The 27683-nt window shown below is 46.3% G+C and overlaps 1 protein-coding gene across 7 annotated transcripts in view; it reads left to right on the top strand.

The window, feature by feature from the left end:
- ATP11C (ATPase phospholipid transporting 11C (ATP11C blood group)) overlaps nt 1–26483 on the top strand; it is a 59771-nt gene extending 33288 nt beyond the window's left edge. For 4 of the 7 annotated variants that reach the window (XM_083796789.1, XM_083796788.1, XM_083796785.1 and 1 more), the window contains exons 12-29: nt 125–322; nt 1683–1844; nt 2057–2214; nt 2808–2879; nt 3472–3545; nt 4273–4376; nt 5047–5228; nt 6294–6557; nt 6927–7101; nt 8283–8385; nt 9857–10002; nt 10952–11011; nt 12035–12162; nt 14448–14583; nt 16331–16396; nt 17243–17346; nt 18223–18376; nt 22917–26483. In XM_083796789.1, coding sequence (XP_083652915.1) covers nt 125–322; nt 1683–1844; nt 2057–2214; nt 2808–2879; nt 3472–3545; nt 4273–4376; nt 5047–5228; nt 6294–6557; nt 6927–7101; nt 8283–8385; nt 9857–10002; nt 10952–11011; nt 12035–12162; nt 14448–14583; nt 16331–16396; nt 17243–17346; nt 18223–18376; nt 22917–23033 — 2403 coding nt within the window. In that variant the 3' untranslated portion in view covers nt 23034–26483. Of the gene's footprint in view, nt 1–124; nt 323–1682; nt 1845–2056; nt 2215–2807; nt 2880–3471; nt 3546–4272; nt 4377–5046; nt 5229–6293; nt 6558–6926; nt 7102–8282; nt 8386–9856; nt 10003–10951; nt 11012–12034; nt 12163–14447; nt 14584–16330; nt 16397–17242; nt 17347–18222; nt 18377–20580; nt 20672–21738; nt 21835–22916 lie in introns of those variants that run through there. The other 3 variants (XM_083796786.1, XM_083796791.1, XM_083796787.1) reach the window with 2 other exon arrangements.
- The last annotated feature ends 1200 nt before the right edge of the window (nt 26484–27683 follow it).

Raw genomic sequence — 27683 nt, 5'->3', positions numbered from 1 at the left:
AGGATTTTTTTTTTCTATTTAACCTTTAAGGAAATGCTGTCTAAAACCTCAGAGTTGTTGTTGTAAACTGTCTCATCCCTGAGTTATGCACAGACTGTATCTTCCTCTTGTCTTTCCATTGCAGGTGTTGCGGATGTTCACAGACTTCTTGTCATTTATGGTCCTCTTCAACTTTATTATCCCAGTCTCCATGTATGTTACAGTAGAGATGCAGAAGTTCTTGGGTTCCTTCTTCATCTCTTGGGACAAGGAAATGTACGATGAAGAAATAAAAGAGGGAGCGTTGGTGAACACCTCGGACCTGAATGAGGAGCTTGGACAGGTCAGAACGAGCTCTGTTTGCATCTGCTGTGAGGAACGTCATCTGGGTTGGCGGAGGAGGGCAACAAGGGTCCACTTTGGCTACCAGCATGCACACCATACATCATCCCCTCCTACCATGGTGGGGCTGTGGTGGTCAGTACTTCTGGTGGTGGTCTTTGTGCCTCTCTTGGCTTCAGTGGCTGTGTATCACTTGCTCTCTCCAACTTGATGGTTCTCCCCACCACAGCTGTTATGATGGTACGTTAAAAAACAAAGATTGACAAAGCATTTGGAAAGTTGACTTAAGTTGAGCATTGCAGTGTTGTTACATTACTTCTTATCAGTGCACCTTAAACAGAAATTAAAAGCCTTGCTGTATTTAATTAAGGCAAAAGAAAAACACAGGCAGGAAGAAAATTGATTGCAGTTTTTATTCCAACACTACAGTTCTTGATAGCTCTGAAAAACAATTAGTGGTCCACTGCCGCTGGAGCTTGTAACATTTTCCCTAATAAGAAACCGTGTTGTGGCAGTTGCTCGCTGTCCCAGCAGGGCAGAGCTTCAGCCAGTCTGGTGACACTTTCCATTTAACATGATTCTACTCACTGCGTGAAATGGATAAGGTTATAAATAGTGTATGAAGGAGTAGGAATTGGGTCACGCCAATTGTTTCCATACTGGGGAAAATCAGGCACAGTACTCCGCATGTCAGGATGGTTTTCTTTCTCCGCTTCAATTAAAAATGAAAAATCCTCTGTCTCTTCAAGGATTAACAGAAATGACTGCCCAGTCATCTCTGGGCATGTAATGTACATGCAACCAGGCTGCTGCAGGCTTTGCTGGAGCAGTTAGAGAGCTGCTAGCTTATCTCTCTTATCTGTGTCAGGAGAGGCTGAGTGTGGGGTACATACAGTGCCTCCTGCTTTTTATTTTGCTTAAAAAAAAATGTTTGGAGTAGCAGTTACCTGCCTTATACAGCACCAAGATGGAAGTCCCACAAAGGAGGCAGCAGACCTGCAGCAGCAGCTGTATAAGCACTGGGAGCCTCAGCAAAGTAGCCAATGAAGAGGATGAGGGAAAATGAAGGGCCTTGAAACAGATTTTAAAAGCCTTCAGGAGCTGCCTCCCTGCCACGTGTTCAATGGATGAAAGAACAAGGGAGGATGGAAACAGTAAAACTATACAATGGTGTAACCCCCATGCAGCACCTGCATGTTTTTGGATGCCAGGTCAGGAAAGCAGCAAAGTACCCTCCAGGATTGGTCCAGATGTGTCAAAATGCCCCAACCTTTCCATCTGGGGGGCTGCTTCCCTGGCGTGGCTTTGGTGTGGCTGTGGAGGCAGGGAGTGCAGCGAGGTGGGTGTCCCCTTGCTTCTAGGTGGAGTTCGTCTTCACGGACAAAACGGGAACCCTGACGGAGAACAGCATGGAGTTCATCGAGTGCTGCATAGACGGGCACAAGTACAAAGACTGCATTTCAGAGGTTGATGGCTTCTCCCAGACTGATGGGCCCCTAAAATACTATGGCAAAGCAGAAAAGGTAAGAAATCAGCTTGTTGATTAACGCTGGGGTTTTGTTGGCAGCTCCTGGCTGGATGGATAAATGTGATCTATGACTGCTGACGTTGCTGGGGGGTGGGGAATATTTTTGGTTTTAAAATACCCATGCACAACAGTGGTAACCAGCTGCTTTGAGTTGGACTGGGTGCGTGGCACGAAGCTGGTAACGAGCCCTTCCTCCATCCTGCCTAGAGCCGAGAAGAGCTGTTCCTGCGAGCCTTGTGCCTGTGCCACACCGTCCAAATCAAGGAAGCGGACCAGGTGGATGGGCTGATAGGACATCCCGAATGCAAACACACCTACATCTCCTCTTCCCCAGATGAAATCGCTTTGGTGAAAGGCGCAGAAAAGTAAGAATATGAAGGTGTTTTTTTTTTTTTTCCTCTTCTGGGAAGCTGCACGAGCATTTGAGTTGGAAAGAGCTCTCCAAAAAAGCAGTAGGCTACAACGGGTCTCTGCTGAGCAGCTTTTCAGGAGGCCAAAGTTTACATTCACTGCTGAGAGCAGCCCCTAAAGTGTGGCATTGCAGCCAGTTTGCTTCCTTTGTGTGCAGTGGCAAAATAATAAGATGGGCTACTTTTGTGAAACATGTGTTTGAGTCCTTAGAAGATGCTGTTGCCAACCCTGAGTTTTAGACTGAGGCCACTGCAGCTCTGTACTAGCTCGTGGATGGTAAATCTACTGGAGACCCAGGGGACCATGTCCGGAGCCTCTTGGCATCTGTGCACTGAAGTGTCCAGCTCGCTGAGTTACAGGAGTGATGCCAAAATGTCACAGCTGGCTCTGCAAGGAGCAAGCGAACATCTGGCCAGGCTTTCTAGCTTGGGCTCTAACTTCTTTGTCTCTCCTCTGCAGTACAGAAAGTGAAATGAGAACGCAGTTAACGATTAATATGTGCCAATGGGTGCTCTCACTGTTGTTCTGTCCTCTTGTTTATTGACAGGTATGGTTTCACTTTTCTAGGACTTGAAAATGATTTCATGAAAATACGAAACCAAAAGAATGAAACTGAAATGTAAGTGCCGTGGGGTCTGCCAAGTAATATTGCTCCGGGTAATTGAATGGGTTCTGCTCTGCACCGGCTCCCATGTGGGTTAATTAACTTCAATCAATGTGGCAAACCGGGCAAGGTCAAAACCGCTCAGCAAGGGTTGTCTGACCAGCTACCGACCTGCACAGACACTGCTCCTTCTTGCAAAGAGCAGGCTGAAAGGCTTGCTTGCAAAAACCTGCTGTCAGCTCTACGGAAGCCTTCATTCAGGTCCCTTGAGTGTGCCCAGTCCCTTGCATGTCTCCTTCCCCAGTGCCTGACACCACAGGTGGCTCACCACATTTGAGATTGGTTGCCAGCATTATGGATAGCAGCCGGACCTCCAAGCAGGGCATGGCTTACACTGTGTGACCAGGCTTCTTGTTCCCCCTCCCAAACTCAAAATAATTAGGTTTTACCCTTTGGTAACAGCTACTGTGACATCTGCAAGTATGTGAGCAGCTGAGAGTGAATTATCTAATCCCAGTGCTCCCCTACAATCAAAATTCACTTCTTACTCTGGGGAGTTGGCATTGAGTTGTCTTAAAGCTCACTTCCTTTTTTTTTTTATTTTAAGGTACCAGCTTCTCCATATATTGAACTTCGATCCTGTCCGTCGCCGTATGAGTGTCATTGTGAGGACCATCACAGGTACAGTTAAAAGGCATTTCTAGACTCATGGACATGTGTGCACATATGCACAAATATAGAACCCATTCGTTCCTTTCTGAACGTGTGTAACACAGCGCACTGTAACCCAGAGAGGCTAAGCTCTTAGGTTCTCTGGACTGGTCTAGGCACATTAACACATTTCTAGATACGTTAACTCTGTTACTGGGTCTGGTTGGGATAGTGTTGATTTTCTTCATAGGAGATGCATGGAGCCAGCTGCAGGTTAGGGGAGGGGACAAGGACAGGGACCTTGCTTTTGCTTGCCTTGCCCCAGCCTGGAGGTATAACTACAGGAGGAGGCCTGAGACCTTCACGTGAGTGCGATGGGTTTTCATGGGGTTAGCAGACAAAAATTCAGGGGTCATCCTTCTTAAATTTCAGTCCTGTAAGTTCTAGGACGTGGGCTTTTTCCCATCCCCTAAGGTTTCCGAGGCTTCTAAATAGGAAGAAATAAACTGCTTTGTGCAGCCTTCTGCAGCAAGTTTTCTCCGGGCAGGTAGTGACATCGGATAGTTCACCCTGAGGGCAAAGCAGGTTTTGTACAGGTGTCACGCCGCTTTTGGTAGGCAGCCAGGCTTCTAGCAGTTCCTTCTTTAGTCCTGACAGACCTCTTCCTCTGCATCGTTAGCTGGCTATTGAAGCCAGCGTCTGTTAAGTCTTTCTATGGCTTTTGAATGCGATAAACTATTTATAACTCTGCCTTTAGGAAAGCTACTTCTCTTCTGTAAAGGAGCAGACTCCTCTATTTTTCCGAGGGTGCAGCAAGAAGAAATCCAACAAACTAAAGTCCATGTGGACCGCAATGCTATGGTAAGCACGCAGATGGAATTTGGCTGGCTCCTGGGGTCAGGAAAGCCTTATGCCAAAAATAGGGTTGTGACCTTGCTTTGGAGGGAAGTATTGAAAATCTGAGTGCCACTTCTTATTGTTTTGAAGCCTGGCTTCTTTCCTTTTTTGTTTCTTTGACTTCCATGTTTATTTGACTTCTGATATACTTATATGGGCTCGATTGCAGTTGTGTCCAAGCATCTCCAAAGCAAGTTAAAAATAGAAAATAACAATAGCAGACTGTTTTCTCTGGTGGGAGAAGTCTTTCAATCAGTTGGGATTTGCATGCAAAGGTGGAAGAGAAGCATTTCTTGGGAGGCCTCTTTGGCAGAGGTGGTCGCATGTGGGGGCATGTCCCTTCCTTGGTCCCGGATGTGGGAACACTTGATTCCCACTTGCCCTGTTAGGTGCAGGATATCTGCTCTGTCTGCTGTGTTACGTGCATGTGAATGTACTCTGATGTGAGGAAGCTCCTCTATAAACATAGAGAAATTGGTTTTCTGTCTTAAGCTAACAAAGCATCGTTACCATCAGGTTCAGTACTCACTGAAAGTACTAACAGTGGGGAAAAGTACTGAGCCTAATGTGGGGAGCTTCAGAAAATATGGTTTTCGGGCACTTGTCCACTTTTTTTTTCTTTCCCTCCTACAAGGATGGCTACCGAACACTTTGTGTGGCATTCAAAGAACTGACTCAAAAGGAGTATGATAAAATAGACCGACAGCTTAATGAAGCGAAGATGGCTCTGCAGGACAGAGAAGAAAAGATGGCAAAGGTTTTTGAAGAGACAGAAGCAGACATGCACTTGATTGGCGCAACTGCTGTAGAAGACAGGTAAAGAGCACACAGAGCAGGCACTGTTGGGCACCGTGGTAGCCACGGTTTCTCCATGACTTTGCGTTGTGGTGGACCCATGTTCTCTCACGTGAGCTGTAGCGAGGTTCCTGTGCAGCCTGGGATGGCTTTACCTGTGGTGACAGGACAGCCTGGGAGCCATGGGAGGTAAAACCCAGAACAGTCTGTGAGCGCTGAGCCGCGAGGCAGGCGTTGGAAGTGTCCGGGGCAATCACTCTGTGGCACAACCCGTTACACACTGCCCTAGTTGCTAAAATTGGCTAGTGTAGAAATTAGGATTTATTAATGAAACCACAGAAGTACTTGCACTTCCAGAAAGTGAATGAACGCACACAGTGTTAATTTGCATATCAAAACAAATCGAGTATAATGCAGTGAATTTTGGCTGCACATTAAAATTGGGATTGCCGAGTTCTAATCCTTATTCTTGTGGCAGTAGTTTGATTACCATGGGGACCATCAATTAACTTCTCTCTATCTTATATTTCCTACCTGTAAAATAAGGATACCTGGGGGTGAGGGGGCTGAGGGAGTGTGGATTAACTGGCAAAGTTGGCTAAGCCTCTTTACACCCATGGAGTGTTGTATCTCAGGAACATATTTCTGAGGCTCCTGCCTGTCTGGGGCTTGCTGGGAAGGGCTTCACAGCCTCCTCTGAAAGTCTTGTTTGTTCTGCTGTCATATTTTCTCGATTTACACCTAGTGTAGAGCTGCACCAAGCTCTTTCCGCTTCTGTCTGGAAGCGTGAGATGTTTTTCACCGGTGGTGCTTTTGCACGCTGGGTTGTGCACTAGCAGGTTTGAAGGTGGCTGGGGAAGCCGGCATGCCAGCAAAGGTGGGTGCTTGTGGTCCGTCGGCACGCAGCTGCGGCTGATCCTCTCACCGGGTGGCCAGGACGTGGCCGGTGCAGAGAGTCCAGCTCTGTGATTTGGTCGGGGGGCTCACTGGGGGCTCGCTGGCCTGCCATCAGCAGCGCGGAGCCGCTCAGGGTCTGCCTTGCCTCCGAAGCAAATCCGATCGGTCATGTTTCCTCTCCGTGTTCAGACTGCAAGAACAGTCAGCAGAGACGATCGAAGCTCTGCATGCCGCCGGCATGAAGGTGTGGGTGCTGACGGGAGACAAGATGGAAACGGCCAAGTCCACCTGCTACGCCTGCAGGCTCTTCCAGACCAGCACCGAGCTGCTGGAGCTGACGGTGAAAACAGTGGGGGAGAGCGAGAGAAAGGAGGACCGGCTCCACGAGCTGCTGTTGGAGTACCACAAGAAGCTGATTCAGGATGTTCCCAAACACCGGAGCGGCCTGAAGAGGTGAGTGATGAGGAGGACCCAGCCTGCATGCATTTGGATTATAACACTGGGCGTGGATGCAAACCTGATAGAGAAATTACACCACGTTGTGGCGCTGGGGATGCACTACTTGCACACGCTGCTGCTGGCTCCTTTGCTTTGTTCATTGTCTCTAGTATTAGTTGGTTTTGAACCTAATTATACAGTTCCCTTAGTGAAAGACGTGTTAAATCCAAGATTTTTAAGACTGTAAGCCCCCCAAAAGGTTTGGGGAAAAGATTAATACAAGAGCAATTCCTCTTCCACTAAGATGTAAGCAGCTAGATTGACTTCTTAAAGTGTAACTGATTTTTTTCCCATAACACAAATCTGTTCCTCATTGTGCTCTAGAAGCTGGACGTTGAGTCAAGACTATGGACTGATTATAGATGGCTCGACGCTGTCACTGATACTCAATCCTTCACAGGATTCCAGTTCTAGTAATTACAAAAACATATTTCTACAAATCTGCTTAAAGTGTACTGCAGTTCTCTGCTGCCGAATGGCTCCGTTGCAGAAAGCACAGGTATTTACTTTTTTTTAACCAACTGAAGCTGTTGTTAAGTGATGTGACACACCTTTAATCCTTTAGCAGGGCTTGACCTGATCTGTAGGTGGGCTTCAAAACCTGTTGTGAGAAATCTGAGTATAAACTGCTGCCTCATTCACCAGAAGGTGCTGAAAATGTTGTGAACTAGTTCAGATCTGGTTTCTTGATTTGAGAGGTTGGCTGCCGTCATAGAACTTACTGCGCTGAGCGGTAGATAGCAAAGTTCAGGAAAAGGCTCCTGGAGGGGCATTGCAAAGCAGGTTGTTATTCGCTAGGGAGTAGGAAAATGCACATGGCACAGGAATTCACTAATTTAAAATACAGCAGTATTGCTTTAACAGCCTGACTTATGGATTTGCCAGGAAGATGAAACAAGTATGAAGAATTGTGAGGTAGCAACAAACCTTCAACAAGTTGTAGCCAGGTACTCCTTTTCTTGTATTAAAGGTATGTTTTTTTTGAAAGTAGCCTTCAGATGTAAACTCTGATTATTTCTGTGTAATGGTGTGAGGCTACATTTCCTGCAGTGCTGCTTTAAATAAAGCTTACTCATCTTAATCAGCTAGGACTTCTCCAGGCTATGTGTAAGCCTTGTCTGAACTTCAGAGCATTATGGAAACACCAGTCTTTCAAATACAAACATAAACCCTGTCTTAAATATGCTTGCAGGAAGCCGCAAACCCAAGCCAATTAGAAATAAACAAAACCCATTTGTTCTTTTTTTCACTTCTAAATGTGTAGTCCATGGCTTCCTCACACTAGCTGATGGTATCAAAAGGATGATAAACAGTGCGTTCTTAGTCCTGTTCCGGGGCATGATTGACTTCCCCGTGAAATGCGTGAGAGGCCACATCTTCGTAAGAGAGCAGGATCTGGCAGGAGGGAAGGGGAGGATGCTGCTGTGAGTGGTTCCTCTTTAAGCACTGTCCTTTGGCCCTTTAAAGCTTAGTCTTGGCTTTTGCTCTAGTCAGTGGCTACAAAGGAAACGAGGAGGGATTTTTATTAATTTGAACTCTCTTGGCGTTATTTTGCTGCCACAGAAGCCAGGTTACTTGTTGAGGAGTGTTCTTGCAGATGAGGCAGCAGGGATCTCTTGAATTGTTTTTTTTTTCTCTGAAGTTTTTATTTCTCCTGCTATCCTTTTCTAAATTTTTTAGATTGTGCGAATGGTGAAGAACACAAAAGGGAGCCCAATAACACTATCAATAGGGGATGGTGCGAATGATGTTAGTATGATTTTGGAAGCACATGTGGGAATAGGTAAGACCGCTGATAACAAACATCTAACGCCTACGACTTGTCTGCTGTCCGTCTGTGTTGCTGAGGTTCAGTGCTGAGGCACGGTCAGCATCTCTGCCTGTGGCAGAACTGATCCCACTGAAAAATGTGGGAAGTGCTGCTGCTTTCAGCAAGGTTTTGCTCCAGATAAGTACTTGGGGTAATCATGGGTTGCTGACCTTTGATGGTAACGTGCTCTTTGTCTTTATAATGGGATAAACTGGAGCTTGTGTTTAAAAAAACTATATGGCCAAATTCAAGGTGGTGAAAGTTGCTTACTGGTCAGAAGGAAAGGCACGTGTAGCATACTGATTAATGTGTGATTAATGGCAGCCATTGCAAATGCAGTAGAGTTAAAACGTCAGGCTTTAGTCAGGATAATTTGTAAGGGGAAAAGTAAAGAAGTATGAAAGACTTGGTTCTGTCTTGCATCTTCACCTGGCCCTATTTACACCTCCTTCATTCCCAGTGGTGAAACACCTGGGTTTTTCTGCTGTCCTCTGCGCAAACAAGGTTGATGCTAGCTTAAATGAAATACATAACTTCTCCAGTCTTCACTATTAAATTCAGTGCTGAGAATTTCGGTGGGATTGTACTTGCTTATCTCAGCTGAGCTGAAGCTGGCAGTCATCCTTTGCCTGGGTTTGCCTGGCAGTGCTGATCGCAGCTGCTAGCAACTCATGCACCTTGCAGGGGCTGATGCTCTGCTGTGTTGTCTGCCCTGTCCATATGACTGACATCATATGCAAACTGTCTAAATTTCTGCAGATTGTTTTCAGAGGTTCTGAAAGTACTGGGTATTTTTGTAATACCACTATAAAGGGTATTAAAGAGGGTAAAGATGGAAGAGAAAGGATAGCCTCTTTATTTCTGGCTGTTGGAAATGGCACGTTAGCCTCTAATGAATAGTTGTAGTTCATTTGAATGTGGTTTCTGAGTGAACAAAACTGGCTTTCTTCAGTTTTGCTCTGAGGGGATTTCTGGGGAGGCTGAGCATCTGCAGTGAAATAACCAGACTGCTAGATGCAGGCAAGCCCCTGGGGAAACCAGCTAGGTATCTTGCATCGGATTTTCTTAGATACTCTTCACCACATTCTCTTATCTAGAAACTTGGATAGCAAACTAAATATAAATTAAAATCTCCAGAGGCACATCACGTTGTAGAGCCAAGACCATGCCAAGTCTTGAAGAGCTTTAGTGTTTTGCTCTCCTGGGGTGTCTGTCTGCCACCCTGTGCCTGCAGGCACAGTCCCCAAAACGCCACGGGTGGGCATGCACGGTGGATGCATGGACGTGTTTGAAATGTAAAGTCCTTGTAGAATCAAGAACGAATATATAGAACCAAGAATGAAATATGGCCTTTGTCGTGGCTTGAGACAGACTTATGTGAACAAACATGGGTCCAAATTCCAGACCCTTACGGATTAATCCCTTGCCATTCTTCTGTCTTCAGGTATAAAAGGCAAAGAAGGACGACAGGCTGCCAGAAACAGTGACTATGCTGTTCCAAAGTTTAAACACTTAAGAAAATTGCTACTAGCACATGGGCATTTATATTATGTGAGAATAGCACACCTTGTACAGTATTTCTTCTATAAGGTAAGGATGTGTGTTCAGCTCATTTTGTTGTTTATAGCACGGGTTTCTTTGACAGTAGAAAAAATGGAAAAAGAAAAAACATGTATAGGATACTCTGTGTTTACCTAGAAAAGGGTGTGTGTCTCCCATGTGCCTGTTTGAAAGTACTATGTATTAAGGGAATGCGAGGTCATTACTTCTTCCAGGGTCTTCTGCAGATAGTAGGAGCTGGGATTGGTGTAACATTTGGTAGAACATAGTGTCCTGATGTTGTGCTTTAACCGGCAGGCAGCTAAGCACCTCACAGCCGTTCGCTCCCCCCGCCTTCCAGTGGGATGGGGGAGAGAATCAGAAGGAAAACAAAAGCAAAAGCTAATGGGTTGAGATAAAGACAGTTTAATAGGACAGAAAAGGATGAGAAATAATGATGATGGTGATAATAATAATAGAATGTACAGAGCAAGTGATGCACCAGGCAATTTCTTACCACCCGCTGACCGATGCCCAGCCTGTCCCCAAGCAGTGGTTCCCCCAGCCAGCCCCCCCATATTAACTGTTCTGCATGACATTGTATGGTAGAGAATATCCCCCTGGCCAGTCTGGGCCAGCTGTCCTGGTTCTGTTCCCTCCTAGCTCCTTGTGCACCCCTGGCCTCCTCACTGGCAGGATGGTGTGAGGCGCTGAGGAGTCCACGACTCTGTAAGCACTGCTCTGCAGCAACTAAGCCATCAGTGTGTTATCAGCATTGTTCTCATCCTAAATCCAAAACACAGCATCACAGCAGCTACTAGGGGGAAGAGTAATTCTATCCCAGACAAAACCAGGACACCTGTTTTATCTGATATCATAATATCAGGTATTATTATCTGATAATAGGGGAAAAATATTTGGATTTAGAATGAAAAGTGAAGCATTCTCTGAGTGCATAAATGCTTCCCTGCTAACCCTTCTTTTTTTTTTATTTTTCTAGAACCTTTGCTTCATTTTACCACAATTTTTATACCAGTTCTTCTGTGGATTCTCACAGCAGGTAACTTCCAGTAATACATCTAAAAAGACAAGGAAAAAGCAAGTCACGTCATAAAGCTTTGTAGCAGAGATTTGACTTTTATGCGTCTGGTCTCTTCCTCTTCTTTCTTTAGGTGATAGTACAAATTGACCTCCTTGCTCAGCACCACATCTGGAGCATAATATTTTTGAAACCTACAATTGAAAACAAATAAATTGTCTTGCTTTCCATTCCCATCCACGACCATTTTTGTTGCTTAAACATGGATGGATGCTTTCCCAAAGTAACAAGAGGGTGGTTTAGCTGGTTTGCCAACACCTAATTTTGCTACTCTTAAGAGAAGAGTATTTTGAAGACTTCCTGGTCTTTTTCTCTCTGCTTTATTTCCCTGTATTAAAGTTGTCTTTCAAAAGGAAGAACAGTTTGTTCTTTTATCAGAGCCTTTAAAGTAAGACACGTGATGAGCATCATCAAACACTTGCTTAGTCCAAGTGAGTGTCAGAAGGATGGATTTCTGTGCGGGGTGGGCTCAGGTGTTTGGAGACAATTCTTTGGGTTTTGTGTTCACTTGCAGGCTTTTGTGTCTGCTTGGTCTTAAAAGCAATCATAGGAGATTATTCTCTGCTTGTGTCAGCAGAACCACTTGCTTTAAAAAAAAAGGAAAAAAGAAAAATCATAGTCTAAAAAAAGTCTAGTCTTTAGAGAGTCGCAGGAGACATCAAGTGTATTAATAGAAACGGCAGCACAAGAGCAGCTACAGAAAAGCTGCAGTACGGACTGTTTAATCATGTTTTTCTGGAGGTCGAGCAGGGGCCCAGCCCAGGCAGGTACGGAGCTGCCCTCGGTGGCCGTAGGGTTCTGGCCACGCAGCCTGTGGGTGCCTCGGCCCCGCTGGCATCCATCGCACGGGGCGTGATTCGTGTCTGTGACAAAGGGGTGAGTCCATGGATTATGTATGGAGGCAAGGGCTGGAACCTAAATCTGTTTATGGGGAGACTTTTAAAGCCAAGTTCTGTCTCATTTTGCCCTTCTCCCTCTTTTCAGCCTCTGTACGATGCTGCTTACCTTACCATGTACAACATCTGCTTCACGTCACTACCTATCCTGGCTTACAGCCTCCTGGAGCAGCACATCAACATTGACACGCTGACCTCAGATCCACAATTGTATATGTAAGTAGCAAAGGACTGGGCAAGCCTCAGCACAGCTTTGTTGGCCACAGTTTAAGCTTTGTTGGTGCATGAAACGATCCATCAGGGACCACTTGAGCTGGTTGGTGTACCTGCCCTGTGGTGGTGACAAGGTAGCCATGGAACTGCAGAAAACTGCTTACACGTTACATGCCTATTTTTATTTATGCTCTCTAACAGTATCTGGTCCAGCAAACTGCCCTCCTGTCTGTATTAAAAAAAAAAAAAGCTGTAGATGAAATTATTCATCTACAAGAAAAAGCAAGCTGCAATTCTGGCCAGAGCATTCATTCACGTTAGTTCTGAGCCAGGCGGCGTGAGCCAAGCACGTGATGGACCATGCAATAGATGGAGGGAAAATCTATCTTTCAGGAGAAGAGAGATCTATTCATTTACAGGAAAATGAATGCTCGTGAAATCCAACTCAAGCAGGTAGTTTCTCAGCTGGTCTGGATGGGTATCCCCCAAAGGCCAAATCTCCATTTCAAAACGAGTTACCTGGGAGCCGTGCTCTTTGCACTCAGTTTCCTCCACATTGCAGGTGGAGAGCAGAGTTTAGGAGGAGATGATCTCTCCCTGCTTTACTGTCTTCTTTTTCTCCTTTGTTGCAACTGGGGGAGTCCCTGACCTCCTGCAGAACCTGAAATGCTTCACGTCTTCCCCCCAGCCCTGCCCGTGCACGTACATTAGTGCAGCCCTTCAGGGGATCTGAGTATTTCTGAAATAGCTACTCAGTTATATGATTGATTAAACTTCTGTGTTCCTCCACTCATATGGCAAAACACATATTTTTAAATAAATTTGTAATTGAATATTGTGCAGCATAGACCAATAACAGCAGCCCCCTGAGCATTCACCTGGTGAGCTGTCTGATCACTGGTGTATGTGAGTTGAGGGAAAACAGATTAATTGTGCAGTCAGATAGCTTCACTTTGAATATTCAGGACTATGCATGTGCTGCTGAATACAGAATGACTGCTGTGCCTCTGCTGTATAAAGTGCTGAGTTGCTGCAGTGCAGATCTCTAGTCTGAGGCACAGTAAAAAGTCTGTTTACGATGAGTGCTGCAGGCCATAAATGTGAATGCAAAACAGATTGCACTGAGGAGGCTCTTTGCATTTTCTCTCCTTGCAAAAATAGCTCTTGGTCTGATTTATCTGTGCTCCTTACTCACACCCAAATTACAGTATGTTAGAGAATATCATGCATAGGATTCCAGTAGTGTTTTGCTTTAGAAATTGCAATTACAGGAGCTCAGCATCACACCTGTTTACAGGGTGCATCTTGCTGATAATCGATGTATTGCTAGAATAGTTAAGAAAAAAAAGAGGATTTTTGGTTTTGCCATAACCATGCTTTCATCCCCCATCAATCTTCAAGTTTTAAAGAAGGCCATCTGAAAATACAGTGATGCAAGAAGCTTTTTTAAGCATAAGCAGCGGTTTTCAAATATTTTGGGGAAAGACTTCTGGAACAGTATTTCCTTTTCATGTCTAGCCGGTGTCAGGCTGTTTGAGGTGTAGTCAAAAGCACAGGTCCCTTGGGGGTGCTGCTGGAGACCTGCAGCAGAGACCAAAGGAACTGAGGCTGGATGTGGTCGTGGGTTTGCAGCTCCGTGGCTGTGACAGTGGCCTTGGTGCATGTCCTCGCAGGGCCCTGTCAACGGTGCATCAACCTGCTGCTGCTGCCTCCGTGCCAGATCTTATTCCTGTTCTCAGCCAAGAGCCTCCTGCTAAAACCCCCGTGCTAAAAACCCACGGTACGATTCAGGAGTTTATTTTCAGCCTGTACAGAAAAACACCGCTTCCAGGAACAGCACTCACAGAGCTTTCCCAAAAAAGTGAGTTTGTGCATTCAACAAAAAGAGAGGGAAGCGTGCCACAAGTTCACTGCATCTCATGCGTTTCTTCGTCGACATAGCCCTGGTTTTGAAATTCAGCAGTTGTTAACTGCGGACAGGGCAGGCAGCGAGGTGGCTGCGCGAGATGCTTGGGACAGCATTACAGCTGCTTGCTTCATTTGGATGGGGTTGGATTTTTGTCTGCATTACCTAGAGGAGGATAAAAAAAATACGCTGAATGTCTTTTGATTTCTTAGGACCAGTATCTGCATATAGCAAATGTTTAAGTCCTGTGTGCTGGCAGGTGTTTGTGTGTTTTACCTTCTTGTCTCCTACAGCAAGGGTCCGCTCCAAACCCATGGAAACCCCGGGCTTTGCAGCAGGACCTACATGATGGTGATTTTCTTGTTGCTTGTTTTCTTGGCAGGAAAGTTTCCGATAATGCAATGCTGCAGTGGAGGCCTTTCTTGTACTGGACCTTCCTGGGCGCCTTTGAAGGACTCGTGTTTTTCTTTGGGGTTTATTTTCTTTTTCAAAATTCATCGTTGGAAGATAACGGAAAGGTAATGACACCAAAAAAGAAGGAAAGATGAGTGTTTCTTTTGTGCCCTGCCTCTTTTATATGCCTGTCAGTGAATATCTACACGCTTAGTCTGTGCGCTGTGTCTCGAGTCTCGTCCAACGGTGTAGCATTGCTTATGGTGTGATTCTGCAGCAAATGCTCAAAACGAAACATTTTCCAAATCACCATGGAAACAGCGTAGAGGTGGTTATGCTCTCTAGGTACGATAAGTAGTCTTACAAAGAACTTTATTCCACCCCAGCGATGCCTCCAGCCTGTGCTTTGCACAGTGCACTTTCACCCCTCTGCGTGGTCCCAGGTGTCGGCTGGGTGCAGGGCAGGACCTGCCAGCGAGGGAACCCTGCCCAGGCCACAAGGGACCACAGCAGTGCCTGCACGAGGCCTGATCCAGCCCCCCGCCTCCCGTTGCGGGGGGGAAGGCTGGTGCTGGCGGCTTGCTGCTGGGCCAAAGCCAGCATAAGTTAGCGCTGCCGTCAGAAGCGAGCAGGCTGCTCTTCTTGTCCCTGCTGTCTGCTGGTTCGTGCCTCTCGCGCTGGGACCGGTGTTTGCATCACCACGTGAGCGAGGTGTGCGAGCTGGCCCAGGCAAACTTGCACAGGAAGATGGGGAGGGGGAAAGAATTTATTTATTTTTTTTGCTGGTTAGCTGAGAACAGAGCAAGGCATCGGTGCGGTGCAGCTGCCATGCAAGTGGTGGTCTGCGCTGTCTGGGGACACCCTCCACTGAAGGGAGGTGTTACCAGTTCTCAGCTGATGGAGAGCTTTACACCATCACTTGTGATCCTTGAAAACACCTTAGCTTTTTTTTTTTTTAGGGGACAACACTAGGAGGAAAGCCGAGATTTGCATACATTGCATCAGTGCCACCATTTATGGCCCCAGCTATGTGTAGTCACGCACATGTATTGTAGATTCAGTGCCTTTCTGTATTTATAGCCATTCTGGTTGCATTTGAATAAAACATGTAAGCACTGCAGATGCCTTGAGAGGTCAAGTCCATGTGGCACTAAAATAAGACCTGTGGTTTTGTCCTGTTTTGTAAGCACTTATGCCTGTAAAGAACTGCTACCAGCAATTGCTCATAATATCCATGTATGTTTGATTGACTCCTTTTTCGCTCCTATTGACTTTAATTTTTTTGCATTTTTTAAAAACTTTTACATTTCACTTTCTGTTTTAATGTATGCATTCAGATCTTGACAGCCTTTGGTAAGCATCTGTCCCATTCATTGCCATCATTTGGATTTACATACAGTACCTGCTTTTCTTCGTTGTGCGTAGTCAGTAGTGTCTGCAAACCAAGCCAGCGTATTCTCGTATGGCGAAGCACCCACCGGTGCGTTCCGCAAGCGGGACTACAATGGCACGAGAACCGGAGGTGCTGCGATAGTCCTGTGTTACGAGAAAGCAGAAACTGAGTAAATTACCAAGAAATCATGAAATGCAGGTGGTCCAAACGACTCGTATTCTCAGTCAACGTTGCTGTTAGTAGGAGGTTGTACCTGTCACCGTCACGACACCGGGTCACTTGTCCGTGGTAGTGCATGGCACAGGGTTAGCGTAGCAGGCGGCCGGCGTGCTGAGCGCCTGGCGCGCGTCCCGAGTAGCAGTCGCGCCATCCCTCCTTCCCCTTCCAGTCCTTGCTTGCACCGTTGTCATTGTCGTCGTTTCTGTTCCTCTCGAACGAGGCGGACAGAGGCGCGTGTGGCAACGCAACATGTTTTCCAGGTGTTTGGAAACTGGACCTTCGGAACGATTGTTTTCACTGTGTTGGTGTTCACCGTCACTCTGAAGGTTAGCCTCTTTCTTCCCTTCTTCTTGCGGTCCCTTTTGAACGTTGTGCGTATAGCGCAGTGTAAAATCATTTACCCTGTGTGGTGAATACATTGAAGATGCATTTTATGAATACCTTTCCCTCCACACTTTCTATCTTCTGTTCCTCCACACAGGCGGGAATTTATAAGTAGCTTATTGACTGCTGCCCTTTGTGTAGCCTATGGTCTGTGTGTGTGCTTATGACAAGTGCTTATGCTCTGGTAAATTATTTTCTTATTTTTTGCCCTCTTCTGAGAACTCCAGTTGGTTACAGTTGACTTCTTTCCCCACACTTCACGCCCCTTGGCTTTCAGCTCCAGAAAGAGGAGAGGAACAGCTGAGTACTTGGGTTTGACTGCCTTCTTTCAGATGCTGCTCAGCACCATAGGGATCACAAAAGCACATCTGTCAAACAACAATAGCCAAACTGCTTTGTTTCACAGAGCTTTCCAGAATGAACAGTTTGCATAAGGCCTTACAAAAGGTCTTTTATGTTTGGGTCAGGACAGCAGGTGGTGACAGAAGGCAATTACAATTACTGCAACCTTTACACATTTGTTTCATGTAGCATCAGAGGTTGCATTAAACTTATTCTATTAAAAAGTATCAGCTGCAATTAAAAACTTGCCCCTTCCCTGTTGATGTTGTGCCAGTCTGTAGATATTGAAAGTATTTCCCAGGTGTACATATGCAGAGAGGTATCTACTGGAAAACTTCAGTCGTACTCTGAAAGCAGACAAAGTTTATATAAATATAATTGAATATACTCTGCTTGTAATGCTTGTTCTGCCTGTTAATTTTTATTTTGAATTTTTATTTACGCAGCTAGCATTAGATACTCGATTCTGGACGTGGATGAACCACTTTGTGATATGGGGCTCCCTTGCCTTCTATGTGTTTTTCTCGTTCTTTTGGGGAGGAGTCATTTGGCAAGTATCTTTTCTTTCAATGGTACTTTTTAGGGGAATGTCCATCACCTGCTTTGTGGGGGATGTGACTGCAGTGTCTCCACATTTGGGCTACCCAAAGGTTTGGGGACAGCAGGGTGTTTGCAACTATATGATAAGCACGTGTTAGTACCGATCATGGTGGTTAATAGTGGTAGGCAGCACGGGTTTGCTTTTTTACGTCTTCAGATGGAATATTCTAGTGCTGTCATGGTGGGGTTTGTTCCTGGGGAGGGGAAAGGATGCTCTCCCCATGCAGCACTGCTGGAGGAGGGCTGTTGTGGGACCAGATCTGTGCACCGGTCTGGAGGCAGGTGGCACCCGCTTGCAGTCCGGGAGCTTGGTTCTGCCGAGAGGCGGTTTGCCTTCACCGGGAGGTGCCAGTGTAAATATTTCAGCATCCATTTGTTCACGGGGGTGGGAAAGAAAGGGAAAAAAATGGAAAGAAACCTGGGGACAGGAAAGGGAAGAACAGACAGGTAGACTCAGAGCAACAGGGCCCGGCACTGCTATGGGGCAGCTGAGGGGGAGGTAAGCAGGAGAAAGCGCAGGTCCAGGTGCTGCAACAAGGAGGAACAGTGGCTTGGCCAAGAATTGGGGGCGAAGAGGCAGTATGAAGATGGGAGAAACGTAAGAGTAGTCCCAGGAGGCTGCTGGACAGTCCTCCAGAATTAGCACAGCTGAGGGCAGGAGATGGGTGGGGAGAGGAATGGGCAGCCCGTCCCTGTGCAGGCTGCACCCGTCTGCCTTGGGAAGGGAGGCGTTGCTGCGAACAGTTTGATCCGTGCCTGACCTAGTTGGGAAACTCGTGTGGCTGACGCTGTTAACCAGAATGTGTTTGTATCTCTTCTTTTTCAGGCCTTTCCTGAAGCAGCAAAGAATGTATTTTGTATTTGCCCATATGCTGACTTCTGTTTCCACGTGGCTGGCAATAATACTCCTGATCTTTATCAGCCTTTTCCCAGAAATTCTTCTAATAGTTTTAAAAAATATAAAAGAGAAAAATCATCAGGTAAGGAACAAGGTGAAAATACTGTGTGATATATCATAAAGGCCTCTTCTATTCTTAAGTACCAGATGAGCCTGTAATAGCACTGTGTGCCATTCACATCTCGAGGAAGGCTTGCTAGAGTCGCATCTTGCTCTTTCACATGCCAGAAATGTCAAGAAGCTCATCTAAAAATACAGTCGAGATCTCTAGTGTGGTGAGACTCTACCAGTGCCTTTCCTTAATTACCTAGGCTGGATGGAAAACTTATTTATAAAAGTACTATAACCCTTTTCCAATCCAAAGTGATCAACCAAACCATGTTGTGTACTGACAAAAGCTACTTGATTTTAAGTCAACGTGTGCAAGGTGTTCTGCTTGGATGTGCCCTCCAGGTGCCAGCACCAGGGGAGCGATTCAGGCAGGTCTTGTCACATCCGCCCATCTCCCTGTTAACCGAGGGCCAGTGCAGCAGTGTGAGCCTGCAGTGCTCTCCTCAAAAGTGCTCAGGGTTATTCCGCACAGAGCGTGTCCCCCGTGGAGACAGTCCCCGTCCCTTGCCATGTGCTTGCCCAGAGGTGACGAGCATCCCTGCAGCATCGTCCTCCTGGGCAGCGCCTGCTAACCCTGGCCGTGCTCCGCCACCTGTCGCTCTGTCCGCCTCGCCTCCCTCCTGCGGCGCCTCTCTTCCCTCCTGCGATTTTAGCAAGTTTTGCATCAGGTCAGCAAGCGGTGAGCTGCCAGCCAGTCCTGCCCTCTTGCCATCAGCTTTGCGTTTTCTCAAGCAGTGATGGAGTGCAGCCTGTCGATGCAGCCCAAGGGGCGGGAGGCAGCGGTGCCCACGGCAGCAGCATGCGCTGTCACGGCTCGTTTTGGCCTGGGTGTCTCCATCACTGCAAGCTGATGGCACGGCAGAGGTGACTCCTTTGCCAGCTGTACCCTGAACTGGCTCCGCTGTCCCTGCAGGGCTGCGCAGAGCTGATTTTACCTAGCTTGGGCAGGGCTCTGTGTCACACAAAAACACTGGGTGACTCTTCAAATACGCAGGTGCAGAACAGGCTTCTCTCCTGAAGCTGGTAGGTCCTGTGAGGTTTCAGTGCACTTTCTTCAGCCAGGATGGCCTGTTATTTTTGGTACTCGTATGCTTTTTAATAGAGCTAACAATCTTTTCTAAATATCCAGTGAAGTAGTAAGTTGTTTTTTTCCCCCATAACCTTTGAAGTACAAGCTTGGCAAAGTATCAGTGAAGTAAAACATGTGTCTGCAAGACTGAAAAAAACCACCACCCAAACCATTAAATTTGAAAGCAATACAGATGGTAAAATAAGCATAGCTAAATTCTTCCCAGTTCCGTGTTATTTCTTCCTTGTAAGCATGACTTAATAGTTTCTGGATTGACACCCCGACTGGGGAGGATGGAAATGATTTGCTCTCAGCTGCAGTCCTAGGGCAGTTTGAGGCCACTGTCCCAGAAGGGTAACCTGGGGGTTACCGAACCCCAGCTCAATTCACCCAAGAGGAGACCTATTTTTGCCTCCATCTCTCGGCCAGAAGATTCATTCTCGCATTTAATACTCACTTTCAAGCGTGCTTTAAATGCGTTAAAAATGGCTCTTGTGAAATCGTGTAGCAAATCAACACTAAGTGTCAACTAGAAAAGTCTCTTCATATGCGCATTCTAAACTAAATGCGGGCTGAGCCTTACTGAAAAGTACATTTCAAGTTAAGAGCTTTATAAAATGCCTGGGGCAGATACCAGCTCTAGATGTCCGTACTGCCTGTCAGACATTGAAGTCAGCCACCCAGTTTTTCAAAGGCAACCAAGACTAGGTAGAGGACTTGAAATTGAGATCCTTTTTGAGAATCCTAAGCTTAATATTGGAAAAGATAGGTACAAGTTTCCCAAGGGGAGCGTTACGTACAAAACCAGGTCAGTGTCCTTGTTTAGCTGCCTGAACACCCAGCTTGGCAGCTGAGGGTCCCCTCTGGAAGGAAAGGATGGACCGAGGCCAGGTCGATAGGAGCTTGCCCTCGACCTGTATGGGACTGAGTTTCTGTATGACACAACACAGCAGCTCTGTTCAGTTTTTATTAAATTTTGTGTGGATTTTTTTGTTTTGTTTTTGTTGTTTTTTTTAACTGCAAGGCGCATTCTTATTTTCTTTGGTTTCTGCCTTTCTCTCTCTCTTGTACTGCAATTTTCTGTCTTTTGTGCTGTTGTGAACTAGGTAACGAAGCGCCTTCCTTCCTCAGGAACATCCACTATCTTCATGCTTTCTCAAACTTCCAGCAATCACAGCTTTTCTTGGAGCGAATAAGGTGATTTCCTTTCTGAGTCAGTACGTGTTGCTTGCTCTCCTGCTTTTTCCTTCTTCTAATGCATAACTGCTAAAAAGTCGTGTTTAGATTTGCTCACCCAGCAAGAGCCTGCTTCCCTCTGCCCCCTGTTGCTTTAATTTCAATCTTTTGCTTAAATGTTTTGTCTGTCTCTGCCCCTTTGGTCTCCTGCTGTTCGGATGCTCAGGACCAGCTGCACACCTGGTGGCTGAGCTGCTTGTGCTCAGCACCTGTGACATGGGTGCAGGTGATGCTTTTGTGCCCGGTGTCCCTTAGGTGCTCGGGGGACTTCAGGCAGGCATCAGTCACGATGCTGGGGTTTCTACCAGGTCCTCAGCTGGGGTGAATTGTTCCTGTTCATGGAAATCGGTGCTGCTGCATAATTTTCTCTAGTTATGGATTTGTCTCCCCGTTTCTCCCTCCCCTCCATAGGTTTGTTTTAGCGGGCTAGATACAAACTTCACTAAAGCGTAGAACCAAGTGGACTCAGTTCTGATCATCCTCTGGATGACCTGGCAAACAGCTTATGCTTGTTGGATAGTGCAGGAGCTGCTCACGCACCCTTCGTGCCCAGCACACAACTCTTGCTGACGCTACAGCTGCCCTTTGTGCAGGCACATAAGCCTTAGCACTCACATAAGCCTTAGCACTCACATAAGCCTTAGCACCGTCTCCAGCTTGCTGCCCGTGGGGTGAGGGGGCTCACCCCCGTGCTAAGTGCCTTGGGTACGTGCCCCTAGGGCTTGGTTTCACTGGTATCACTCGCTGTTTTAAAAAATACTGGTTGTAAGGAGAGCAAAGATGTTTCCCACTTGAAAGCACCTGTAGCATAAACCTCCGAGCTTTTCTCCAAGTGCCATCTGTGCCTCTTGCACTGAAAAACCCAGCCAGTATTGATCACGATGGTATTTAGGGAGTGTGTATTGTTACATCCCTTGTGGTATGATTTAGTTGCCTGTGAAAAGGTGTGTGTGTGTTTCTTGTTGTTGGACCACTAGGTAGGTTAAAGCATTGCATGTGCTACAAGTGTTTTTGCCTCGCTGTTGCAGAGCAGTAGGAGGGCACCTGATTCATTGTCGGCCAGACCTTCTGCCAGACCACTCCTTTTAAGAACGTTCTCAGATGAGTCTAATGTGTTGTAACAGGTACCCTGTCCTAAGGAGTTGGGATGGTTTTAAAAGGCATTGATTAACCAAATGTAACTTCCCAAATCAATTAAACTGTGGTTCTTGTAATCCTCTTGATTATTGGTGTGGGGCACCTGTCTTTGTGAAATGGAGATGCAATATTTGGGATGCATTTTAATGCGGGGACACATCCTATCTAGCGTTTGCAGAAGCCCGTGTGTGCAAAGATGCGCTCAATCTGAAATACATTGCTGTATGTAAAACAAATCCTTCAGTATAACTGATATTTTGGTCTAACATTAACAGCATGAGAATACAGGTGGTGAATTGTGCTAACTGGCTATAAAAGCTAGCACTGATGTACTTGCAATGAAGTATTCAAGTCTAAGCCATTAAAATGATTCCCAGATTGCATCTGAATAGTACAAAAATCCAATTTTCTAGGGTGCATGCTGTTGTCAGATAGAAATAAGTAAATTTTAATTCATCTAAATAGATTGAAACTAAACACGTGTACGTGTCTGTCTGTCAACGTAGCGTATGGCAGGCATGTCTCTGTGTCTGTATGCGTATACATACACAGGGAACATCCTGGTACAAGCTTATTTGATTCTAAACATCGCAGTAAGCTGAAAGCTGTCTTCTTGCTACGGGAAAAAAATAAAAGTGCCTAATTGAATTCACAACCTAGCTTTTAGGCGAGATGTTACGTAGCTGTGTGGTGTCAGCTGCAAGCATTAAAATGCAGATTTCCTGTAGCCCCCTCCTAGCCGTGTGCCCCCCACCTGCCTGCAGAGAAGCCGATCTCAGCATAGAGAGGCAGGGAGAGCGGCCGAGGGTGGCAGCCCAGAGCTGGGCTTCGTGCCCTGCTCGGGCGCTGCCGCGGCGGGCGGCAGGTGGTGCTCGCCGCCCTGCGGGGCTCCGCACCGTGATTTATCGTCCCGTTGTGAATGGAGTTTGGCACTTTTATCCTAGTCTAATCATTCTTCTTCTCCCGTAAATTTTTTTTCCCCTCTTTCTAAAAATAACAACGCAAAAAGGTTTATGATCTTGGGAATGTAACAATTGCAACGCGTGTGTTTTCCTTCTGATTTTTGCAGACTGGCCCATTTGATCTGCCTATGTTAGTGTCATACAAACGTATAGAGAATGGCTATGTGAAGACCGAAGATGCTGTTACTAATTCGGCAGAAAGATATCCCCTCAGGATACTTTAAAATGCTCCACACAAACAGTGCATATTGTCATCCTGTAGGAAAAAAAGAAAAAAAAAAAACACAAGCAAACAAAACCACGTGTTTTTTAACGTAACAGTTCTGTTTAATATTACCAAGTATGTAAGCAGCCATGCTGATGAAGCGGTAGCCAGGCACTGGCCGCGGTACCTGTTTGTCTCTGGTCTTGTTGCTTCCTCCCTCCTCCCCCCACCTCCCCCCCCACAAAAAAAAATATCTGTCAAATCAGAAGACCGTGGTAATTGGAGACTGGGAAAGCATCTTCAGGAATTGTTCTAAAACAGCGTGATCAAAGTGCAGGAGAGAAATGCCTCCCTACGTCACACGGGGGCTTCCTCTCACCGCTGCAGATCTGCCTGGGAGCAGCAGAGAGTTGCTGAAGTCTCTTGCTTCGCCTGACCAAAGAAGTAGCACGGACTTGAACCCCAGAACAGCCCTGGCCGGCTCCCCGAAGGCGCAGGGGAGAGCCCGCTCCCCCCAGCGCAGAAGCCAGACGCATCCCTGCGAGCATCTTGCCTGGTGCCATGGGGGCTGCCCCCTCCCGGCATTGGGTGGCCAGACGCACGTGGCAGAAATACTTGAAAACTCGGGGAAAAATCATCGCTGGCAGCACAGTGTTCAGTCACACGTCCCTCCTCTGGGATGGTTGGAAGCGGTCAGTGATCCATAAGCAGCGGCAGCGCCCGTGGGGAGAGCGTGGTGCTGGGTGTCCTCCCGTGTTGGCTTGCTCTGCGCTGGTGGGTTTGCTCCTGGTGAGAAGTGAAGGCAGGATGGTTTTCCCTTGTTTTGGAAATTCACCAGGACTGTTCATGGAGTAAGGAAACTTTCGTGGGGAGGGAAGAACCTTGGAAGCTGAGCTGTGCCGGATTTCCAGCCCAGGTTTGCCCCGGCTCCTGTGGCTGTGCTTGTGTTACTGCAGCGTGCGGTTGGTGAAACGCTTTAAAGGTCTGAGTGACGGCGCAGTCCTTGGCCAGTCCCGGGGACCTGGATGGTGCCTGTGAACTTGCAGGCATAAAACTGCATCTTGAGTTATTTGCACTAAGAAAACAGAAGTTGGTTTTAAAAATAAAAGTACATTAATCTGATTTCATTTTACACTTTATTTGGTTTTCAATTGGCATGTTCTTTTTCAGTCTACCTTTAGCAAGGTAGTGGGAACTTTTATTTAAGTTGTGCGCAGCAGAGGCAAGCTGCCTGACTCTCACTTTTCTCTGGCACTTCCTATGTGGAAAAAGCAGCTTTTTCATCGTGTCAAGTCATAAGCAGTCACGGAGCACCCTGCGTGCCACCACCTGACGTGCGAAGGTCCTCCCTCGTGCTGCCTTCCCCTTGCCCTGTGGGCACAACCTGCGGCCGGAGGCTTGCGCAGAAATACTGTGATACGCACTCACATCTACCTTCAGGAGCAATGAGCTCTACACTGCAGCTGGGTTTTTACCTCCTGCTCTGTCTCTTAGGCTTTGTGTCGCTTCCGTGCAAGGGAACAACAAACTGGGGCTAGATCGAACATTCCCTTCATCAAATTTTGCTAAAGAGTGGACTGTTAATTCTCTGAAGAATCTCTTGCTCTCTGGCTGCAAAATTCGTCTTTTTCAAAAAAATTCAAGCAGGATCCAGATAGGCTGCAGGCACATCTGGCGTATGTGACAAGGACTCTGTGCTGCCCCTACCTGTGTGGGGAGGGGATGGGGATGGAAGGAGCAGAGGGACGGGCAGAGTCCCTGTGGCTGCCCTTGAACCATCCTGCATGGCAGGGGCCTGCGGACGGGACTGCTGTATTATACGCTCTGCACTGGCCTCAACGCAAGTGGTGTCTGTCACCTTGTGAGCAACCGCAGCTCGACTCCTTGCTGCATGCAAGTAAGGAGCTGCGCTTCCAGCATGTGTCCCATGGGCAAAGCTTTTTTTTCTTTTTCCTTTTTCTAGCTCACCTCACGGACCTAGAATTCAACTTGCAGACCTTGCCCGAGTCTCAACTTTAACTGCTAAAATGTGGTGCCTACAGATCGAATATGCGATGAATACAATGAAGATGCGCTCTATACGCCAAATCTAACCTTTCTACCTAAATATACAGTTGCTGACTTGTGTTTACATAACCTTTAAAATGCAGGCGCTGAAACGCGCAATTCCTGTGATTCAAAACCATTCCAAGCCCCAGTTGTCCCAAGCCTGACAACCTGCTTCTCAGTTTGTTTTCTGTTGTATTCCACTTCTAGGGTCAAATTCTGTTCCTGTGAGATTCAGCTGGAGGTCTCGCTGTTGGTGTTAGTGGGAACGGAGCGAAGCTTGCCCTGTATGTGCAATGTGTGACCTGTCTGAATAAAGCCACTGAAACAGGCTGATTGCTGCAGCCTGTGTTAAGCTGAAGCCTTCTAGGAACCAAATCTTTCCCTTCCCCTTTCCAAGTATCTAGTCTCAGTATGGAGCAAGCCATAGCTGTAGCTGTACATTCAACCCCAAGGCATGTATGCTGAAAAGCAGGGTGGTGTTAAAATGAAATGTCAGGAATAGCAGCTCCTTTGGGGAAAAGCAGGTTTTCTTGGGCTTGGCTTTCCAGCTAGCGCGTGGATGTAGCTCCAGGACTGCTGTGCTGCTATGGGCCAGAAGAGCTGACCCTCCTTGTTCAGCAGCAGCAGAAGTGAGATTTCTGTTGCTGTGGATGTATCATGAAATCGAGGGGAATGGGACGCATGTGCTGGAGTCACAGAAGGAGAGGAAAGGCAGTGATATTAAGTGTAAGGTATCAGCTGTCAGGCCAGGGAAAGTGGCAGTAATCTGACAGTAATACTGTGATTGTTGTTCACGTGCCGTAACACAAGCTGCACTGTTACAGTGCTCGTTAGTGAGCTAAAAGGTCAGTACAGGCTTATCGGTGGGGAAACTTGAAGGAAAAAGGCTGGGGGTTTTTCATAGTAATCCACTGAATTTTAATCACTGTCTAGTGACGCTGAAAGATGAGCAAAGTAATTAAGATTCCCTCTAAAAATGTAATGTGATAATGGAAAAACTCGCCGTATTCATAGCTACTTTTCAAAAAACTAATCCTAATTGTTATGAGAATATTATAAATGACTTGGAGTTGCATACAGGCTTAAATTTGAATTCGGGTACACACAGTTGAAAAACTTACCTAATACTGCACTATTCATCCGATTTCCCAGCTATGGATTTTTTTAAAAAAACAACATATAGTATATAGAAAGTGTAAATTATATACAGGCAATGAGAAGATACATTTTCAGCTTCTTGCAAAAAAGGACTGCAACCTTACATTTTTTTCACTTAAATGCAATTTTATACATTTATGTTGCTTTATATAAAGGAAATTGAATGTGAATGTTACCTTTTATGAATGCAACTTGCTCTTTTTTCATTATGAAAACTTTTGTTTGAAGTAATCAATAAACTTTGGTATGTTGTTCTGATTAATTAGTATTTGTTGTCCGTCTTGTCTCCTTGGATGCTCCTACGCCTGTCTCGCAATGATCTATACGTGGGCATTTACAAGTGGGGCTGGGGGCGTTTTCAGTGTGGGGTAGCTGATGCCAGCAAGGCTGTACTGGCATCTCAGCACTAACTCCCAGTGATGCTGGGCAGCATTCGGTAAGGGAACACTAGTTCTCATTTTTTTTTTTCCCCAGCAATTTACTAGCAATTCTTCTGGTGACAGCTGCTGCGCATATCTGGCTTCTGTGCTCTTAACCAATTTTCCTGAACAATAATCTGTCAAATTAAGAAAACAAGCCCCATGAATTAAGTGAATAAATTGATTTAACTTTTTAGAAGAGTTAAAATTGGAGCTTTAGCTGACCAGGACATTTAGGGTAAAAAATAAAATGGAGGTCCGTGTGTCCAGCTTCCGTATATGCATGATTTTTTCTTAATGCTGTGCATTGGTTCTGTGTATCGTGGCTACCTGTACCAAGCTGCCTTATTTTTTTTTTTTTTTTAGTTGAAAGACTGTAAACACAGAAATGAGGCTTATTCTGTGGTTGGTAAGGTGCCTGGAGCTGGTGAAGTACAGGCCACATATTTGCATTGCTGAGACTCCAACGGTGTAATGAAAAGCAAGTCTCTCAGTGCTTGTGTAAGACACAAGAAAAATATATACTTTATTTTTTTAGGACATGTGTCTGATTCAAACTGAAACGTTCATAATGAAAACTGACAGTCAGTTTGATAAATTCAGTTTTGGCTGCTTTAATTTCTTCAGCTCCCATGAGCCGCTGTAGGACAGATGGCTGTGCTATTTAAAACAAACTATAACCTTTAGGAAGAAGCTTGTACTACTGGAAACTAGATACACGCACTGAGACTCTTAATAGCTTATGTGGAGTGATGGTGAAAATCAGCTGAAGGACTGGGGAGGCTTCGAGCTGGCGGTCCCGGCTGACGGGACGCAGCAGTCAGTGTAAGCACTGCGGTTCAGAGCTGCTTCAGAAAGCTCCAGATTAGCACTTAAAACAGCTGTGTGCCACTTCGCGTTCGAAAGGAGAAGCCACGCAGCTTTGTAAGATGGTTTTCAGCAAGGACAGCCCCTTTCTTAGGGGTCAGGCTGCTGACGGGAGGGCGGGTGGGGTGGGGTAGCAGCAGGGACCTCTGCTCGCTGCTAACGCCTTCAGGTGTCTG

This window comes from Anser anser, assembly GCF_964211835.1.
Source record: "Anser anser genome assembly, chromosome: 13".
NCBI lineage: Eukaryota > Metazoa > Chordata > Aves > Anseriformes > Anatidae > Anser > Anser anser.
Note: the sequence above shows the minus strand (reverse complement) of the source record. Positions and strands in the feature narration are given on the sequence as shown.